This window comes from Rousettus aegyptiacus, unplaced genomic scaffold (genome assembly GCF_014176215.1).
Source record: "Rousettus aegyptiacus isolate mRouAeg1 unplaced genomic scaffold, mRouAeg1.p scaffold_m13_p_3, whole genome shotgun sequence".
Lineage (NCBI taxonomy): Eukaryota > Metazoa > Chordata > Mammalia > Chiroptera > Pteropodidae > Rousettus > Rousettus aegyptiacus.
In genome coordinates this window covers 150,218,050-150,238,483 of record NW_023416306.1, presented here as the reverse complement: position 1 = coordinate 150,238,483, position 20,434 = coordinate 150,218,050, and the positions used below count along the sequence as shown (strand labels likewise).

Genomic DNA, 20,434 nt, shown 5'->3' with positions numbered 1-20,434 from the left:
TATCCTTTAATCCGACAAGTCTACTTCTAGGAATTGATACAAAAGATTGATAAAAAGATTTAACTTACAAAAATATTCATCCTAGTGTTTTCTAAATAGCTAAAAACTACAACCTACATAACTAGTAACAGGAAAATGATTAATACACTGTAACACATCCACACTATGGTCTACTACTGAGATACTAAAACTGTTATTTTCCCATGTAGAAATATTCACAATTTATAATCAAGTGAAACTAGAAAGCTTCGAAACATTACAAATTTTATAGCCCATTTTTGTAAAAATAAGCATATGTATTTATAAGCTCCAAATACATTTTGATTACTAAAATGTTCAACAGAATGAATGAGATTGCAGGCGGTTATTTTCTTTTTTACTTATCTATAATTTCTGACAGCATACATATATTTGAAAAGGTTCTACTGAACTGACAAAACAGAGAAAAATCTAAATATTGAGTAAATAAAAGTACAATATTAAAATCTACTAAAATTTCATGAGAGGACGAAGAATACACTTATCGTTAATTTAAATTAAAAAGTGGTCTTATTTGGGAAGAAAAATGTTTTTGATATTCAGTTAAGTTTTCCAATTTCCCTGAGTGCTGATAAAAGCTACCCTCATGCTGGAGTGACATTTTTTACATAATAGCCAAAAACTGTAAAGAGGCCCTCATCTACAGGAGAATGAATAAAAATGAATACTACAGTTTTGGAGTATACTCATACCAAGAAATACTGCTCAGTAATAAAAAGGAACAACCTACTAATACACACAACACGGATGAATCTCCAAAACAGAATGCTAAGTGAAAAAGACTTACCCAAAGTATATGCTACATGACTCCATTTATATGAAGTTCTAGAAGAGGATAAGCTAAATAAAGATGAAAAAAATCAGAACAAGGGTGAGAGGGCTGACGGGGAAGGACAAGCGAGAACTTTCTGAGTGATGCTAACTTTCTACAACATGATGAGTTTGTACGAAACAGGACTATTCACTTATCAAAATCCAAAATTCATCCAATGATTGATTCATAGAGTGTTTGTACCTTTTAGAACTCTAGCTAGTGGTACACATGTTAAAGTATTTGGGGATGATCTATGCCGATGTCCATAACTTCATATGCATCGCTCTAAAAAACTGAAAAAAAAAAAAGTCTTGATAGAGGAACGCACAGACAAAGACATGTAATAAACAAAAATTGTAGGTGGTGTGCACTCTTTCAACTTTTCTATAAGTCTGGAAATTCTCATAAGAAAATGTTGGAAAACCATTATTTAACTTTCAGTAAAGTCAGCTAGAGAAAACAAACTAGTTAAATCTATATACTCAAAAACTAGAAAAATTAGGAACTTTCCTAGTTTTTCAATTGCCAAATGATTTTACAACTAGGAGTAATTTCTTAAATGGCATTCCATCCTTAAAAAAAGACACAAACATTTTGTAAATTCACAAGTTTTTCTACAAGCTGATAATATGGCTGCTTTCTTGGAAACTGCATTTGTAAACCACCTTTGGACAATGTAGCTTTTATTACTGGTGACATAACAGAGAGATAAGAGCTATATCTGTGCCATTTTTATGGCAATTATATTAATCTCACTACTAAATATTGAAAATACTAGTAAGAAAAGGCACAGAATACAGGTCAAAACAGACCATCTACTATTCACTAAACTTTTCCTAAGGACACAGAAAATACTATAATACAAGTAATCATGTTTTTAATTGCTAATTTATAATACGATAAACTTTAACTCAAAACTTTTTAAGAAACAGGAAAACTTAGTCATCACAACAATCCTGTTTACACTGATCTTTAAAATATTTTTAAACCTTTGGAAAATGACTTGAGGGCCTCAGAGAAATCCTCACTAATAAAGGATTTATCATTCTGTAGATGATAAAAAGCAGCTACAGAAAATAACAATAAAATAAACAGTAAGAAGAAGCTGAAATCTTCATAAATTTTATATGAATGTTTAGTTTCTAAATACATATGTCCAAAGATTTATACAGTATATAATACTGTATATATCACATATATGTATATGCATGTGTAACTACAAAAAGCTATATATGCTGCACTATGACTTAGGGTTTTTTGGGAGTCATTCTGTATTTCAATAATTCTATCTTTGATTTATGGCTTACACTCTGATATTTAACCTAACCCCCAGATAGGATGGAATAATGGAAAATATAGAGAGAACCTGTTTATGGTTATCAGGTCAGGCATCTATGAGGAGATAATATTTAAGCCCAGCCCTAAGGACCAAGCAGCAGCCAGCCCTGCAAAGAGCAAGAGGAAAGAGGGCCTGGCGGTAGGAACAAACTTGGTAGGTTGAAGTAACAGAAAGGAGGCCAGCGTGACTACAGCACTGTGGGAAAACTGCACACGCTGCAGACAAAGGCAGAACTGGCTTTGGCAGGGCCTTGGTAAGGATGTTAGATTTTATTCTAACTGCAAAAGAAAATTATTAAAGAATATTAAAGGAAGGGGGGAATGACATGAACAGATTGCTGTCTTCTACTTTGTGGAGAAATATTTATAAAAGGGCAAGAACAGAAGCTAATGTAGTAGTGCAGACAAAAAATTAGTGTGGAACAGGAGGTGGAAAGAAAGGAGATGCTCTGACAGTACACTTGATAAGATTTGCTCATAAGGCAAGGGGGAAGGGGATGGCACGAGCAAGTAGATACAAGATGGTGCCACTGACTAGGATGGCAAAGACAGAGTAAGAAAACAAGTTTTGTGGTGGGGTATGAGGTGGGGGGTTTAGTGGGGAATCAAAAATGGTTTTAAAAATGATACCTTTGAGATGTCTATGAGACAGTCAAGAGGAGATGCTGAGGAGGCCACTGAATATGTCAGGAACTGGGAATTAGGGACATATTGATCATGTTCTTTAAACTGACCTGGATGTTTCTAAAATACAAATTAATGTGTCACACTCCAGATCTTTTGCATCAGAATGGGCATGCAAAAGTGCACATTTATGTTCAAGTAATTACGATGTCAACTGGAATCTGAGAACTATTTATGTAAAAAGATTTCAGTGTTATAGTTCATCAGCTAAGGTTATAACTCTTTACAGAAGAAAATAATGGTGAGCAATATGTTAAGATAATGGTTTGACTTACTATCTTATTTCCTCCAGTCATACAACAGTATAGAGGAAAGGCTGTTTTAATTAGCCATTCTTCAAATGACATTTACTGAAGGCCACTCTGAAGGTGAACAATTTCTCCTATTTCATAAACATTGTCTTACAAAATACCCATGAAATAGCTCATAAATGAGGTTCACAAAAGGTGGAGAGTCTTGCCCAAAGGACACACAATCAGTCAACAACAGAGCGAAGACACAGTCTGCTTTCCAGCACACAAAAATGCCACAAAGCTCATACCCACAAAGCTCCTATCTATGACATGTCACATATAAAAATAACTATAACAAGATAAAATAGGGTGAGTGCCTTAAGAGAAACAGAAAAGACAATGGAAGAAAAAATTCCTTCTTGACTTGCACTACTTACAAGTTTTATAACTGCAAAAACTATAAATTCCACCTTTCAAAGTACCCACAAAAACTACTAATAGCAAGTGTCTCAATCCTATGGAAAAAGTCCTAAGATCTAAGCATATTATGCTAAGTGAGATAAGTCAGACAAAGAAAGAAAAATACAACATGATATCACTTATATACGGAATCTAAAATAGTCAAACCCATTTAAAAACAAAAAAGAGAATAAATGGTGGTTACTAGGAGATGAGAGGTGGAGTTAAGAGTGATATTATTGAAGGGTACAATCTTCCAACTAGTAGTAAATAAGCCAGAGAACTAATGCAGAGTGTAATAAATGCATACAATAATATACTATAATCATGTTATATAAATATCACTACAACAGCAAATTACAATAAATGTATCAAAGTAACAAGCTGTACACCTTAAATTTACAAAATGTCGAATCCATTCAAAATTTTTTAAACTAAAAACAACAGAAAAGCACTGACTGCATTTACCCAAACAAAAGAAATGTTTTAAAAAAAAAATGTCCTAATACTTTTCCTAATCCAAGGTACTACAGTACCACCTCTTCAGACTTTGGCTCTTTTTAAAAAAAAAAAAAAAAAAAAAAAAACATGGCTGCCTGTGAATCAAATCCCAGTTCATAATCTGCCTAAGGTCACAAACTAGTCACTGATGGTTAAACCTCAGGTATCTTCATCAATCCCAAGGATAAAAACCTATATACATACTTAATAGTTATCATTATCTGTCATTATTATTGGAAGAACATACAAATAATAACCTAAAACTGTGAGATTTTAACATGGCATGTTGGGTTTTGCTTCAAGTGTATATTTCAAACTATCTACCTCAATATTGTAGTAGTATGTTTCCTTATATGTTTACAAATCCTCTTTGCTGACTGCCCCTAGACTAAGATCATTCCCTGACTTGAAGCTCAGGGTCAGTGTGTACTCACTTTTCCACAGCAGTTCTAAGGCTTAGAATTGTTCATTATCCCAAAGCTAGACTTTAACTTCCTTGAAAGCAAAAGCTCTGTCTTACTTATTTCTATTCATTCATTTAATATTTGAGTACTTACTACGTGCTTGGCACTGATCTAGGTCCTGACAATACAGTAGTGAACAAAATTGTCTCTAGTCTCTTAAAAGAGACATTAAGTAAATAAATATATAACAACTAATGATAAGTGCTATCAAATAAAGGAGAGTAGGAGGGCTAGGAAGTATTGTAGGAGTTGGGAAGTTGGTATTTTACACACAATATCAGGAAAAACTTCACAGGTAACTGAAAGCTGAAAGAAGTGGAGCAAGTTACACAGATAATATCTGGAGGAAAGGAGTCACCCAGACAGAGTGGGAAGAACAAATACAAAGGCCACAAGGTAGAAACACAGTTGTGTGGGAAAAATTGTAAGAAGACAAATGTATGCGGGTGGAGTACAACAGATGCATGAGAGGACAGGCTCTGGGAGCAGAGATGCCATGATCTGACTTATATTTTAAAGAATCGCTCAGACTTCTGTATATTGAATAGAGAATAAAGAATGAAAGCAGTGAGTCTCACTAAAACACTGCAATAATCCAGAAGAGACACAATGCTGGCTTGAACCAAGGGCATAATGATGACTACTAGCTGGATTCTAGTTAGGTTTGGAAGACAGAACCCAGATTTGTTGAACTGGATGTGAAGAGAGAGAATCAAGGAGAGCTTTTTAAAGGTTTAAGAAAAGGAGAGTTGCCATAAACTGAGACAAGAAAGTCAGAGAAGCAATTTTACTTTCCTAGAATCCAATGAACTGCCCAGTACATAGTTAACACTCAAATATTTATTTGTGAATTAAATTTAACTGAACTCCCAAAATGAAGCAAAAATCTCGAGGTAATGCTTCTTATTTGCTCCAAGTTTTCTTTATTAATGTTTGTTAAATTCACAAAGAGATTTAGCCACAAGCACAGTTCATATGCTAACATGGAAACCTAACACAGGGACACAGCCAACTAATCCTTACACTTCAAGAACCAGTTTCAGTTTTAAATTTACAATTCTGGATACAAGAGAAATCTGCTATGAAAGCTCTGTGACAGCATGAGGATTCTGACACCCAAAGTAATTAACCTGTTCATTAATGATGTCATATTCCTGGAAGGTACACAAGTGCAAACAGAACTCCGTAGGCCATAATTATTTAAATAATACTTGGTGATAAATTTTCAGAATGGGAAAAGATTGAACAAGTTCTGTAAAAAAAAAAAAAAGTCACCAGTTTCCAGCATCTTTATTTTTTCTTTTTTTAATTATTATTTTTATTTATTTTTTAAATTAAGTTTATTGGGGTACCATTGGTTAATACAATTATATAATTTTCAGATGTACATTATAATTTGACATCTATATATTCTATTGTGTTTACCACCCAAAGTCCAGTGTCCTTCAGCTACCATATATTTAATCCCCTTTACCCACTTCACCCTCTACCTACCTTGCTATATTTGACCCCCTTTACCCGTCTACCTCCCCTCTCCTCCACACTAGCATCTTTTATAATGGTCTTTTTAACTCAAGCAATAAGTCTCTTCAAAAAAATTTCAATGAAAAATTAAAATCTGCTTGTGAAAGTGAAATTTACCACATCTTTCCCCAAGCAAGCACCTTTCCTGCCAATTAGTGAAAACGAGGCTCACTTAGAAAAGAATTGGATGTCCTCACCTTTAGCACTTTTTAAAAATTCCCAGATTCCCTAATCCAGCACCCTTACTCCACGAAGAACCACAAAGTTAGCAGAAATGTCTACAAAGGAATTCTCCTAAAACAAAATCACCGTCCTTTCTTCCATTCCGTTACTTAAAAAAATTTAACTGAAACTTAGTATCATCTTTCACCTCAGTTTCCCTAATGCCCTTCCCTAATTTAATGTGTTAAAAAAAAAATGCACTTACAACTTTCAGTGAAATATCGCTTTAAAAATCTAGATCGTTCGGAGAAGCTGATCGTTTACTGAATACAGCAACAGGCAGTACTTTCCTTTTGCCAATCAGTAAAAGGCCTTGAACCAACCCAAACAAATCTGCTGAAATGCCAGCCGGATTCCCCGTTATCTCCCTTGCTTCTTTCCCCTCAAAGCTGGCCTGGAAGCACAACTGCCACAGACCACGGAAATGAACTGAAAATAACCAGTGGTAAGCAAGCAAAAACAATGATTTTTAGAGGCAGGAAGGTTAACAGCTAGGTTTTCAACCACCACCTATCTGCGAGTAAGAGCCCGGACGACCCACGGGCACATTCCGAACAGAGCGGCGCACACTCTTCCCCCGCTCCGAAGGCCCCGCACGCGGATTGGGGGCGAGGTGGAGGGAGGATTCTCCCCAGAGAGGAGGAGCGAGAGCTGCCTCGAGTGTAGGGAGTGCCCAGGGGTGCCGGGCGCCCGAGGAACGGGGCGCAAATAAGCAAGCGGGCCAAGGAGGAATGCGGCGACGGCCGAGCAGCAGAATGCTCGGAGCCTACCACGACACGCGAAGGACAGGGAGCCCCAATCGGGCTTTGCTCAGCCGAGTGGAAAAACGAGGGGCTACGGGTTCGGGACTCCCCACCCATGGGCCTAAGAAGCTACTAGTTCCCACTACACCCGCTGCGCGCACGGGGGCGGGCGCCAGGGGCTGCTGCCGTTTCGTTTCTCCTGTCATCACCGGAGTCGGGGAAACCCGAGCGAGGAGTGGGGAGTGGCGTGGGGGAGGGGAGCATGACAGCCAGCGGGGATGCGGGCTGCGCGGGGCGGGGGTCGCAGGACGGTGGGCTGCGCGCGCGGCGAAGGCGGAAGAAGGCGCGACCGCCCGCCGGGCTGGGGCACCCCGGCGCTCCCCTGCCAGCCACCACGGCGACGGAGCCACCCTCCTCCCTGCCCCCACACTCACCATGTACAGGGTGAAGGGCAGGCCGAGCAGAAAGAGCCACAGGTAGAGGTGCAGCGCGTTCACGAAGGTGGCCTGGTGCGGGTCGTAGTACCAGCCTCCGCTGAGCGCGGCCCACACCCCCTGCCGGAGGATTTGCAGCGTCTGCGACCCCATCCCCACCCGGCGCCGCCGCCGCCGCCGCCGCCGCCGTCCCCGCCCCGGCCCCAGCTCTGCCTCGGTCGCCGGAGCCCGCAGCCGCCCCGTCTATCCTCCTCCGGAGCTCCGGGAGAGCGGGCCGGCGCTTCGGCGGTCGCTAGGGCTGCTGCAGCAGGAGGAGGAGGCAGCGAACAAGAAGGAGGAGACCGAGGCGGAGGCGGCGAACGGCGGGGCGGAGGACAGCGAAGAAGAGGAGGAGACCGGCCTCCGGAGCGCCGCCGCCATCTTGTCTCCTAACACCCGGAGCCAGAGCCAGGTCCCCGCCGCCTGCGGGCGCCAGCGCCGCCGCCGCCGCTGCCCCCGCCGCCAAGACCCCCGCCGGCCGCCAGCCCTGGGCCCGGCGGAGAGGGAGGCCCGGCGCCCGGGAGGGACCGGGAGCAAGCCGCGCCCCCTTCAGCCCCTCCTCTCCGCTCCCTCCGCCCCCTGGGCCGGCTCCGCCCGGGTGCGCGCAGCGCCCAGGTCGCCGTGGGGCCTCCTGCAGGCGCCCGGGAGAAGCGCGCGCCGACGCGGGCGGGCGGGGGTGCGGGGCTGCCGCGGACCGTCTTCTTCAGGCAAAGAACCTGGCCAGGTCATTAATCAGTCCTTAAACCTTGTCTTTCCGAAACCTTGTCTTTAGGACCTTGTTAGCATCCTGGCTGACAGCTTTATGATATTTATTAAAGACCTAGGAACAATGAGGCTAATATCTGAGATACTCATTGAAGGCCCGGAAGAATTAGGTACAGCAGATGACACTGTGGAAAAATCGCAAAAGCACCCGATTTGAGCCATAGTTGTGTTGGCCCTTGGAATGCGCTTGGAGGCCCTTGGTGAGAAAAACAGCCATGTCCAGTATTGGGAGAACTTACTACTTCCGGAGATATAAATTAATGGATGCTACAAGAAATGTAAAAGTACGGATGGACAGGTTTATCATTGTGAACGGCGACTTTACTTTTTTAACTTGCTGTAAAGTAACCACCTTTATTAATGGGTCAATCTACACCGGGGTGAAGGATTGACTGTGACTGCCCCTCCAAGTCGCAATAAGGTCTTGTACTTCTCTTTTTATAGCCGAGAATCATTCTTGGCTCTATGTAATGTTTATAAGGTCTGATCTCATTGAATAAAAATTTTTTTGAGTTCGAAGTTCAAGTTTATCATAGCAATAAAAGTACTCTTTTATATTCCTGGATTAAAGTTGCTATAATTAATGAGAAACACAAGAGAATCAAAAGAAACATGACATTTTACGAAGTGTATTGAAAATCCATTGCAATACCTTCCAATGCCATACCACTTTACAGTTCAAACATTGTTCACACCCATTTCATTTGACCTTTGCAAATATGGATGAGAAAACCCAAGCTCAAGGAAACTAAGTGATTGCCCACATTCTCTAAGTAATATGTTGCAAAGAAGACCTGACATCAGCAACCATCCTATCAGCATGGACTGAACTTTGGAAATCTATTTCTCAGCACTCTCTTCCTTATCCATTCAGGTTAAGAGTTCGAACTGATAAATAACTGCTCAGCTGTTTCTGGGTACCTGTGGCCAGTTTAAATGTATAACCAATTTGTTCTTAAAGTGTAGTCCCTAGACCAGCTGTGTCAACATCACCTGAGAACTTGTTAGAAATGCAAATTCTCAAGCGCTACTCCAGAGAAACTCTGGTCAGGGAACCCAGCATTCTATTTTAAGAAGCCCTCTGAAAGATTCTAATGTACCTTAAAGTCTGAAACTATCACTATGGAACACCATCCCCAGGCTTGCTTTATTTTCTTAGAACCATGAAACTATCAGGTTCCAATGAGATACCTTGAAACAGAAAGATGTGAACAAACATACTTTAAAATATATTAGTACATTTAAAAGCAAAATTGAGATTACATAATACAATTTTACAATTGTATTATGTAATCTCAATTAGCAATTAAAAGAATTCAATGACATGGATGACCTTTCCGAAAGACTGACTCAGTAGTTGAAGTGAGGGTGGGAAGATAGAGAAACCTACAATGCTTTTTATCAGTAGTTTTCAAAATGTTTGTGAATTCTGCCACAACAAGTTTCCTATTCTATAAACAGGAAGTCAAGGCACAGAGAAGTTAAATGCTTTGCCCAGAGTAACGTACTCTATCATACCCATAAATTATAAAAGCAGGACAAAAACTAAAAAATCTAATTTGCTAAGTGTTAGCCCTCTTAGCCATGCATAAAAGCCATTCATAATGTTACACTTAGCAGGTCAAAGTTAGCAGCCATGACATACTGCCAAACCATCACCTGACATTTGCTCATCTTTCAGCTAATTCTATTAAGATTATACTCACTGACTAGTTTTTAGGACCCTTGAGGACTGGGATTGCTCTGACAGCAGATGCTCTCTCTTGCCTGAAAAGGACAAAGCAGAGTGTGCAAAACATTCTAATAACTTCCACCCAAGCCCACCTTGGAGCAGGGCATACAAACTGCAGCCTTCATCAGTTTATGTGCCACGAATGAGCTACCTTAGACATTGTAGACCACATGTCCTGCCCACAACCTAAATGCCATAGGCTTCCATGTCTCCCTTGTCCCACCCCAGACCAGCTCTTCTTATTTATTACTCTTAGTGAAACCAACGTTTTTAAACTGGCTCAGACTTAAAAGCTCATATACCCTTCCCCATGGTCTGGTTTCCTACAGTCTTTTTCCTGCTCAATCCTTCGTTTACATTGCCAAAGTAACCATCCTCCTGGATGCCCTCATCAACTCAAACCAAATAGCCTCCTATCGCCTCCAATCTCTGTTCAAAAACCATGCTACATTCCACCAACAAATTAATCTCCCTAATCCACTTTTCCCACACCCCTTCCTTTCTCAGAAGTTTTCAATCTTCTTCTGTTGCCAGTAATATCAAAAGCATACTCTTTAGCCATGCATTCAAGGTCCCCCCACAAAATGAATCACTATTTTCTCTAACTTGGCTCCCACTGCTCCCCAGCATGAACCCTTTTTACTGGTGAATATCAGCATATCTATTTATTTATTTTTATATATCAACCCATCCAGTTATTAACTTCTGCTTCTAAGCTCTTACTCAGGCCATTCGCCTTACCCAGGAAAATTTACTCCTCCATCTGCCTCCTAAAATTCACTATGACTGCTTTAAACTAATGCATCTATTTTTTGAATAGCCTAGAGCACTCATATCTTCCATTTATTTAGCACTTAAATATGTACTACTTTATATTCCTCCAACTAAAACGTATATTCCTTGAGGACAAGGCACTTCTCAGCCTGTCACACAATACCTAGCAGAAAGCTGTTCAGATCGATACTCTGTCGATGTAAGTTGAATAAATAAAGCAATACAGAAAGCAATGACTTGTCAATTAAAGATTGAATCTAGTTTAACTTTCTAGTTTGGTTAACTCTAACATTCTAAAGCATTTCACCAGCTTAGAAGATCAATTCAAGGTAGGAATAAAATATGGAATAAAAATGAAGATAATTTAGAAGAGAAGAGAAATGCTCTAAAATTCTTCCCTGGTTCTCTTTTTAGTTATTGCTATATACCGCTTTATATTACATCAGGGAAATAAATGTCAAAGCGGGAGAGAGGGACTTCCCAAATCTTACATAACGTAATTACAAAATACCAATATCTGGATAGGGAACTAAATAAGGAAAATAAAAGCAGCTCATCCTTCTTGGAAATCTCAACTCAATCCACTCTTTTTTAAATGTCAGTTCCATATGATAAGCACTTTAGAACATGTTTTAATTGACGCTAACTAGTTTAGTAATTCTCGCTGTGGTTTTGTGTCATCCTGGTGGTATCTTCTGTTATATTTCAATTCACTTTTCTTAAGTTCACACACAGTGGGGAAGGGCAATGAAAGAGGAAGTATACAGGATATTGCAAAACTCCCCAAACTGGGGGGTCCTGGATTAGAAACAATATATACAGGCATTATTTCCCATCGTTTGACATTAGATTGTACTATGTCAGTTAGACATCTTTTGTGTACCCTAGCTGTACCATATTAAAGAGCTTGTTTACCTTTCTGTTTCAGCCAGGGGAGCATAATTCCAGCAGGACTTATTAGGCCAATAATGTCGCTGGGAGATTCTCTGAACAGCTCACCTGATTAGTAGTTAGTTACCAGTGTCATCTGGAGGACCTGCCTGGAGTTATGCAGAGATGAGACAGTTGTTACCTCTGGAGACTGGATGTCTGGCTCCTCTAGAAAGGAGGACCGCAAACATTCATTGGTGGAAAGGAGTGTTTGGTAGTGGAAAGATGTATGGTGTAGAAACAGGTAAACCTGTGTTTTAATCCAGGGTCTGCTACTTTCTAAATTAGTCCTAGCCCTGAGTTAAGAAATCCAAATAGAATTGAAGAATCCTGGAGAATTCATGGTCACAGACTCACTGCATTTAGTTTCAACTGCTAGGGGTTTTTCCTAGTGGCAAAAATGAACATTCTAATGATGTAACAAAAAGATCTCTCCCTTGGAGATTTTTCACAGCTTTCTTTATGGAAACCTTGACAGCACATGGAAATGAGTTTCTTACTAATTTTGTTTGTTCGTTTGGTTTAGTTTAGCTGTTTTTGATTTTTATTTTTGTTTTTTGTTTTGCCTGTTGTCATTAGTATTCAGCAGGAGTCGATATACATAACCATTTTCTAACTATGCATAAATAGTATGTTTTGTATAGTTGTCTAGGGGAGTGGTATATTCATGATAAAATCTCTCAAATAAATCAGTGGAGATCACTATGCAAAGTAAAACCTTCCTGTCATTCCAGTTTTGTCATTCTTTCAGTATTTCCATTTTTTAAATTCATTGCGCTCTCAAGGCCTGTGACAAGTGTTTTTCAAATCCCACTCTTCTATTAAAAACATAGAATTCTAAGTTATAGTACACTTATACACATAGGATATTGAAAGATGTCTGTGGTGGGATTTCATAAATCGGAGAATTAACATAAACATCCATTGTTTTCCAGTCTTTTGGTATTAAAAAGTAGAATTCCAAGCAGCCAATAGTATATTGAAATAGTATTTAATGAACTGATATGAACTGATCTTTATGAATTAGGGTTAAGTGGAAAAAAAAAAAGGAGAGAACAGTAATATGTAATATGCTATTGTTTGCATAAAGAAAAAAGCATATGTTTATGTAATTATGTATTGAATGTCCCCAGGACATCTGAGAAAATGACAGCAGGGGTTGCCACAGGGGTGAGAGGAAGATTTACTTTTCATTGTATATCTTTTGTACTTTTTGAATTTTATGTCATGCACATGTTACCCCCATTTTAAAAAGGTAATTAAGAACCAGGAAAAACAATGCAGATCCCTAGGTCCTACTCAAGACTCACTAAATTGAAACCTCTCACATAGGGCTCAGAGACCTGTCCTTGACCTTTCCTTTCTCCTGACCCCTCTACCACCACCACCACCACCACCACTACCACCACCACCACGGCTTCTCCTCCCCTTATTTCTTTATCTAGTTTAGTTCTCATGGTTTTGCAATCCAGACATTCCATGGGTAGTGCCTTCTTACTCCTTTGCCTCTCACCCTTGCCATCAACCAAAATCAAAACTCTGGACGGACCTGTTTTCCTTCTGCCCCCAGCATGCAGGCTAACTTTCCAGGTTCTAATCTCAGCTGCTACCTGGATTCTTCCTGGCAATTCTTGTGTTCCTACTCAGTATATGTGGTATCCCTCTTAATGACTTAATGACTTTTAAAATCTCACCAATGTTCTCAAGATATCTATACCACTCTCACTCCTATAGCACAAATAGAGGATATCAGACTATATATAATCTGTTTCCTGCTGTCCTTCTAAATTTATCTACACATGCATCCATCTTTCTTCTTTTTTTTTTCTCCTTCCTTCAGTGAAATAGGTATTGTTCTGCCAAAAAAATCACTCTGGACCCCATCTCATGGTCCTGCAGGCAACAAAAACATACTCAGTTTAAGCTTGGTTCTGCAGGCACCCCAGACATTCTCTTTCTCCTGACACTTTCCTTCAGCCTATAAACAGGCACTCTCATCCCTAAGCCTCTGTCTCCTCTACCTTCCACGCTCTTTCTCTTCTCTTTCATAGTCAGGTTTCTTAAGAGTGAATGATGCTCCTCACCTGCCCTGAACTTAACTCTTCATCACTGCTCTTGCTCGAGTCACCAATGATTTCCTAGTTGTCAAGTCCAACAGGCTCTTTTCAGTCCCTATTTTATTTAATCTTTTTTGCTTCTAGATTATTGTTCCCTGTTCCTGGTTTCCTCTTACTTCCCTGATCATTCTAGACTCAAGTCTCCTTTATGGAGTCTTCTTCTACCTTCTTCTTCTTAAAGGTTGTCAATAGATTAATAAAGGGGGGAAAAAATCTCTACCATACACTTCTAGGACTCTCCTTGGTCCAGAGGATGCTAAAGCCTTCCAATCTGAATCCTGTAGTGACTCTGGGAATCACCAGAAAATGAAAACAAACTCCATGTAAGGGGTGACTAGAAATAGGACACCTCAAAAGTATTTGTGAAAATCATTATATTAAGAACAGAAAAATAAGCTCTGCTTTAAATATTACAGCTGTAATCTAAATTTGCTTTCTGTTTTTGTTTTGTTTTAAACCTCTCACTTCTAATAGCCTAATAGGAATTCTTAAACTTCCTAATCTCTAACTTATGACGAGCTTTTTAAGCATTTATTTATTTATTTAGCCTTCAGGCTTGTTTTGAAAACCTGACATTAACTTATTAAGGATTTGCTTGGCCCAGCCTCTCTACCATTCTGCTTGCAAGTGGCCTTTGTGGCTGATATTTGGTTTTTCTTCATAAAAATATTACATTTGCCTTTTTTAATGTAAGAAAAAAATTTTTTTAAAACTCACCCAGTCGCAACCACTAAGAATGTTTGAGATCTTTCTTCTCAGTCCTTCCACTCCTTCTCCCAAACTACTTCTGTACCATATTCTAATTGGAGTTCAAAGCCTGATTTGGAAAGTTTTTGTGTCAACACATGCCATGTGCCTTGGCTAAGCCTGAGAAACTTCAGCAGGCATTTTTTCCTTTTGACTTACATCCCATGTGTTTCACTTTGATTCTTGGAAAGATATTCCTCTGTGAGACATGGGTATTAGCCCACGGCTTCAAGTAATAGAAAATTCAATTTGAAGTCACATAAGCAATAAGGGAAAGTATTGCTTCACATCACTGCAAGTCCAGAGAGTAGGGCAGGCATTAGGGGCAGTTTAATTTAGTGGCTCTGGATCTATTTATCTATAATACTATGAGATGGCCTCCATGTATTGGCTTTGACCTTGGGTTTCTTCCTTCATGAAGGCAAAATGGCAGCAGCAGTTACTGGTTTCACATAGAGATGCCACCAATTTGGGTGAAGTTCACCTAAAAGCAAGGAAAAACTTCCTTCCCAGGAACCTCTAGTGTATTTTTGGTCACATGCCTATTCTTGCGTCAACCCTTGTTCTCAGGGAAATGCCACACAGTGATTCTGGCCAGGGTTTCTGAACCCATTATTGGCCAAGGGAATGGAATTATTGGGCAGTTCCAGATGTGGACTGAGACACGGGGGGCATGTTTGGAGGGGCAGATGCCTAAATAATACTGGATTGTGTTAAGAATCCAAGAGGAGGAATAGAGATTCAACAGACGACCACACATGGGTTTAGAAACTTGGTCATTAAATTAAATTAATTTATTTAAATTGACTTATTTTTATATCATTTTTAAAAAGTTTTAATAAGTGATACCTTCATACAGTTCAATATTCAAAACACAAAAAAGATATATAGTGAAGCATCCTTTCCACTGCTGACCTAGCCGTACGGACAGTTTATATATACACAAGGAAACAAATTATACACATATACATATACACTCTCTTTTTGTACACAAAGTATAGTGTGCTATATAAACTGGTTCTGTACCTTAGTTTTTTTCACTTTATATTGAAGATTATTATATCAGTACATAAGAGCTTCATCATTCTTTTATCACCGCACTGTATTAAACTATTTGGATGTGCTACAATTTAATGCCTATGGCTGGATATTTAGGTAACTGATAATCTTTTGCTCTAAAAATACTGCTATAATGGGTAATATTATATCGATTTCAATGTGTACATTTGGGGAATATCGAAAGTATAAATCCCTAAAAGTGAAGTAAATGCCAAATTGCCCTACCTAGCTGAAGCACCAACCTGTCTCCCACTAGCAGGGTATGAAAGTGCCTGTTTCAGAACACCCTCGCCAGCAGAGCACTTCATCAGACTTTCGAGTCTTTGCTAATCTGATCATCGAAAATTAGTAGCTCAGTGTAATTCGAGTTTAAATTTTTTCTATCATGAGTGAGGCCGAGCCCTGTTCGCGGGCCTGCGAGCCATTCGTGTCTCCTCTTTCTAGGCCCTGCCTGCTCGTGCTCTTTGCTCCTGTCTCCAGTGCACTGTTGGTCTTTTCCTTTCTGAGTCGTAGGAGCTCACGTACAAGGGAAACCCATCTCTGTAACAGAGCTGCAAATATTTCCATCTGGGTTGTTATTTGCCTTCCGACTTTGCTTGTGGTTTTTTCCATGCAAAAAATTTTAATGTTATGAGATTGAATATCAATCTTTTCTTTCATGGTTCTGGATTTAATGTCATAACCAGAAATACCTTCCCTATTCTCAGGTGAATAACTCTCTTTTAGTTCCTTCTAAAAGAGAAGATAGGTATGATTTATAATTGAAATATTATATCTACTTGGAATTTATCCAAGTGTGAGGAAGAAATCCAACTTTGATTTTTTTTCCATTTGATCGACTTTAATTTTATGCTGTTTCATGGTGATAACCCTTCTTGTTTTGTGATTCTCAAGGTATTGCCAATATTCCATATAAATATTTAAAAATCTAAGTTTTCATTGGCTTTAATTAGCAAAACAATAACTCACAGAATTTTGTAACTTACCCTAGGCTATGATATATTTTGTAAGGGGGAGGGGGTGGGTGATGGGATAAAAGTCCTCAAAATCATATAAAAAATAATATTTGTCGCGTTTTCATCATCATTATTTGGAACTGTGCTTACTCAGGATGTAGTCACAAACAATTAAAAACAATCAAGTATGGCTTAAGTGATTTAAGTCACTTAAAACTGGCACATTTGCTGTTCTAATTATTAACGTAGGCTCTTTTTTCAACATGGCATGATGAATCACCTATGGCAGCAGTCCCCAACCTTTTTGGCACAAGGGACCAGTGCTCCTATGAGAATCTAACACCTGATGATGTAAGGTAGAACTGAGGCGGTGAGGCTTGTGCTGCATAGTAGTTGCAAATACAGATGAGTTCTCTGGCTGGCTGCTCACCTCCTGCTGTGTGGCCCGGTGCCTAACAGACCATGGACCAGTTCTGGCCCTTGGCCCAGGGTTTTGGGACCTCTGTCCTATAGAATTGGGGCAGATAGCTGGCTTCTGTGTGCATTCTAAAATGCTGCTGGATCCCCAGAGTTTTAATCAAGAGGCAGCCTACCATGGGGCATGAAGCCCCCTCTAAGGCTGCACATGGAGAGGGGAACCCAGAAGCAAAGACAGAACAGAAACACATCTTGGTTCCTTAAGCTGTGGATTTTGGCAGTTGGACTGGCCAAATCAAGATACCTAGGGACACTAGTTAACTCCCTCTCTTGTGGGCTAGAAATTAACATCTACCCATGGCAACAGAGTGTCATGGCCACTGATGAGTAAAAATCCTTTGCCATGTACAAACAGGCTTCTGCTGTTTCTGTCACATAGCATCGTAGTTATCTGTTTACTTCTCTGTCTTTCCCAGGAGAATGGGTGTTCTTTGAGGGCGGAAGCTCTTTGACCCTTTTGAACCCCTCTGGCTTACGCATCCCGCTCTGTAGGTACGTGCCTAAGCATGCTTTCTCTCTTAGTGTGGACAGTCTCCTCATATGTTCCACTCTTCACTACTCACCATTTATTGAGGAGCTTCTCAGTGTCAGCCACGGAACTGATGCACTTCACATGCATGACCTTTTTCAGTCCTCACAACAGCTCTATGAGGTATGTACTGTGTTTTCCCCCCATTGTAATACTGAGGAAACTAAGGTTCAGAGGGGTTAAGTAACTTGCTCAAGGTCACACAGATAACAGATGGTGGAGCCAAGATTCAAATCCCCGATGGTCCCCACTTGTTGATCCCCAGTCTGTTGGGAAAAAAAAAAATTCTATGTGAAACAAGTACTTATAATTTTGCCTTCCAGAACAGTGTCATAATTTATCCCAGGGGATATGAGGATTTTTTCGGTAATTACCGTTGTTTGTCTAAGAACGAGTAGGAACTTTGATGTTCCTATTTGAGAAATCCTACTCCCATATCACTCAGGACAGAGGAAGAAGAGAGTGAAACAAAGAAATCCAAATTGCTTTATACAAGAAAGAAATAAGAATTTGTGAGTTTTTAGTTGGCCGCTCAGATGACAGCCTCAGGGACAGCAGGAGTGAGATGTGAGAGGGTGAGGAACTCTGGCAACTGGGTTGACAGCTAAACTCCATGCAAGATCATGAGATAATTCTTGTGGTAGGGAAGACTTGAGAAATTCACAAATAACCTTGAACAGTAGTGCAATAGTTGCAATAGTGTGCAACCCACAATAAGCATATGTAAGAGGTATTTGACCAGAAAGAGGAATGGTATCCAATAAGGAGCCAAGTGATCCTGAAAGGTGGGCAGCAGATGCTGGAGCTAAAAGCAACCATTTAGAACAGGCAGCAGCAGTGAAAAAAGCACATAGTAGCAACTGCCTACTGCTTAAACAAAAGTCACCTGGAAACCAACAGGAAATATTGGGAGTGACTTTCCACTGAAGACTTAGGGCTTGAACTGACTCCCAAAAGCTGAAGGACAGAGGGTATAGAAACAAAAGTTTTCTCCTCTTCTATAATTGAACTCAGCTGCAGTTTGCTCAGCTGTATCAAATACTAATTTCTACCAACAGGCTTATCATTTTAGTGTCACGGTTTAGTATATCAGGTTCCTTAACCTCAGCTCTGTTGACATTCGGGGGTGAATAATTCTTCGTTGTGGGGGGCTGTCTTGTGCACTGTAAGTAAGGTGATTAGATGCATCTCTAGATGCCAGTAGCAGTAGCATACCAGCCCCGAATCATGACAATAAAAAAGTCTCTAGACATTGCCAAGCGTCCTCTAAAGGGCAGGAGGGAGGTGGAAAACCATGTCCAACAACACTATTTTATGTAAAAATGGCTTCCAAATGTATTTTGAATATTTCTACTAAGTCCCACTAACTGGTACAGCCTCTGAACTTCTGGAGAGCGGCCAGGAGCAATGCTGCAGCAAGTTCCCAGTTCTTTGAGAATGTTTACATTGTATTTGCATAATAACAGTGTTTACAGTTTTCTATAGCCTATATTACAGAGATAGTAATAATATCACCATTAATAGAACACTAGTTTAACATTATGTACAAATAAGAATGAAGTAGGTTATACAAGTTTTCCCTATAAGCAAAAGTCCACGAGATTGGTATGTTAGGGTTGAATACCTTGCTTTGGCACGGAGCAGTGGCTCAAAGGGTCTGAACTGTGTCTTACCGTAGTCAGATCTACTGGGAAAGCTGCATGATGAGCCACAGTGATTCATCACTTTTGCCTTTTGGAGAAATTCATGATGGGTGTTGTTCACACAAGCAACATACTCTTGTGGGAGAACCCAGATTCAAGCTTTGGTGAAACCCAGTATTTTGCAGCGACGTAAAGCAGGATGATAACTTATAATCATGAGAACTATTATTGTCTCCCCTGGCCATGTCTTTCAGTGATATTGCACAGATAAAACTGATGTGTATGATTCCCTAGCTAGCTGGCTGCAATCTGATCCATTCTCCTGGCTCAAAAAGCACATTTGAATGTGAGAAAATGAGAGATATTATCTACTCTGACTTATGATTCTAAAATATATTACCACCAAATCTCTCTCTTTTTTTTTTAAGGATACATTATTCTGTGACACATGTCACAACCGATGGCTCTGCAGTGGAATAGAACCTCTGGTTTATTGGGAAGGATGCAGGACTGGGAATCAGAGAGACTGGATTTATTTCTGGGTTGCAACTCACAGACTATTGCTTAAGAAAGTGAGTTTATCTCCTCATCTGTAGATAATAAAATAATCTAATAAAGTCATCCCTATATCTCAGGCTTGTTCAGAGGATTAAGTGAGGTTTAAAACAGTCTATTGGAAATTGTCATTACCTCCTACCACTGCCAACGCCTTGCATAGACCACCACATCTATATGACAGCCCTATAGGGTGTCTGACTTTCCCTGCTATGAGCCCACAGAAAAGCCCTCTCAGTGGTGTGTGGTATATTACCTTCTTAAGGTGAAAAAATAATATCTCTGAATTGGGGTGAGTTGATATACTTTTCCAACTCAAATGTCAGGTCTGCTTCAGCAGTTGTTAAAAGAAAGGGATTAGCTCAGCTCCTATTTCTTGCTGCTCCTGCAGAGTAAAATAGCAACTGAGAGCCAAGATTCTCTGACACCAGTTCCTTTCTCAGCATTAAAGGCCAGTATCCTGGGATCTGACACTAACCATTAGGAATTTCCTAAGCAGCAGTAGACTGGGAAAGGCATTTGCCAGCACTAAAGAAATATGTTAAAACTCTTTTTTTTTTCTAAACAGTAAAAGTCACGAACATTGATGAATATGCTGAGTTGACTCATACCCCTCAATATAGTCATCCTGATGGTGACACTCATCTTGACAATGC

The 20,434-nt window shown here is 39.9% G+C and overlaps 1 protein-coding gene and 1 long non-coding RNA gene across 7 annotated transcripts in view; one reads left to right on the top strand and one right to left on the bottom strand.

The window, feature by feature from the left end:
• The window catches only part of PCNX1 (pecanex 1), a 132,963-nt gene extending 124,912 nt beyond the window's left edge, over positions 1-8,051 (bottom strand). For 2 of the 6 annotated variants that reach the window (XM_036218103.1, XM_036218102.1), the window contains exon 1: positions 7,456-7,988. In XM_036218103.1, coding sequence (XP_036073996.1) covers positions 7,456-7,608 — 153 coding nt within the window. In that variant the 5' untranslated portion in view covers positions 7,609-7,988. Of the gene's footprint in view, positions 1-7,455 lie in introns of all 6 variants that reach the window. The other 4 variants (XM_016139937.2, XM_036218105.1, XM_036218104.1 and 1 more) reach the window with 4 other exon arrangements.
• On the top strand, positions 6,584-8,778 carry LOC118600414. Its single transcript, XR_004950067.1, has 2 exons — positions 6,584-6,723; positions 8,267-8,778. It is a non-coding gene; the product is annotated as an uncharacterized LOC118600414 (long non-coding RNA).
• Positions 8,779-20,434: the final 11,656 nt, after the last annotated feature.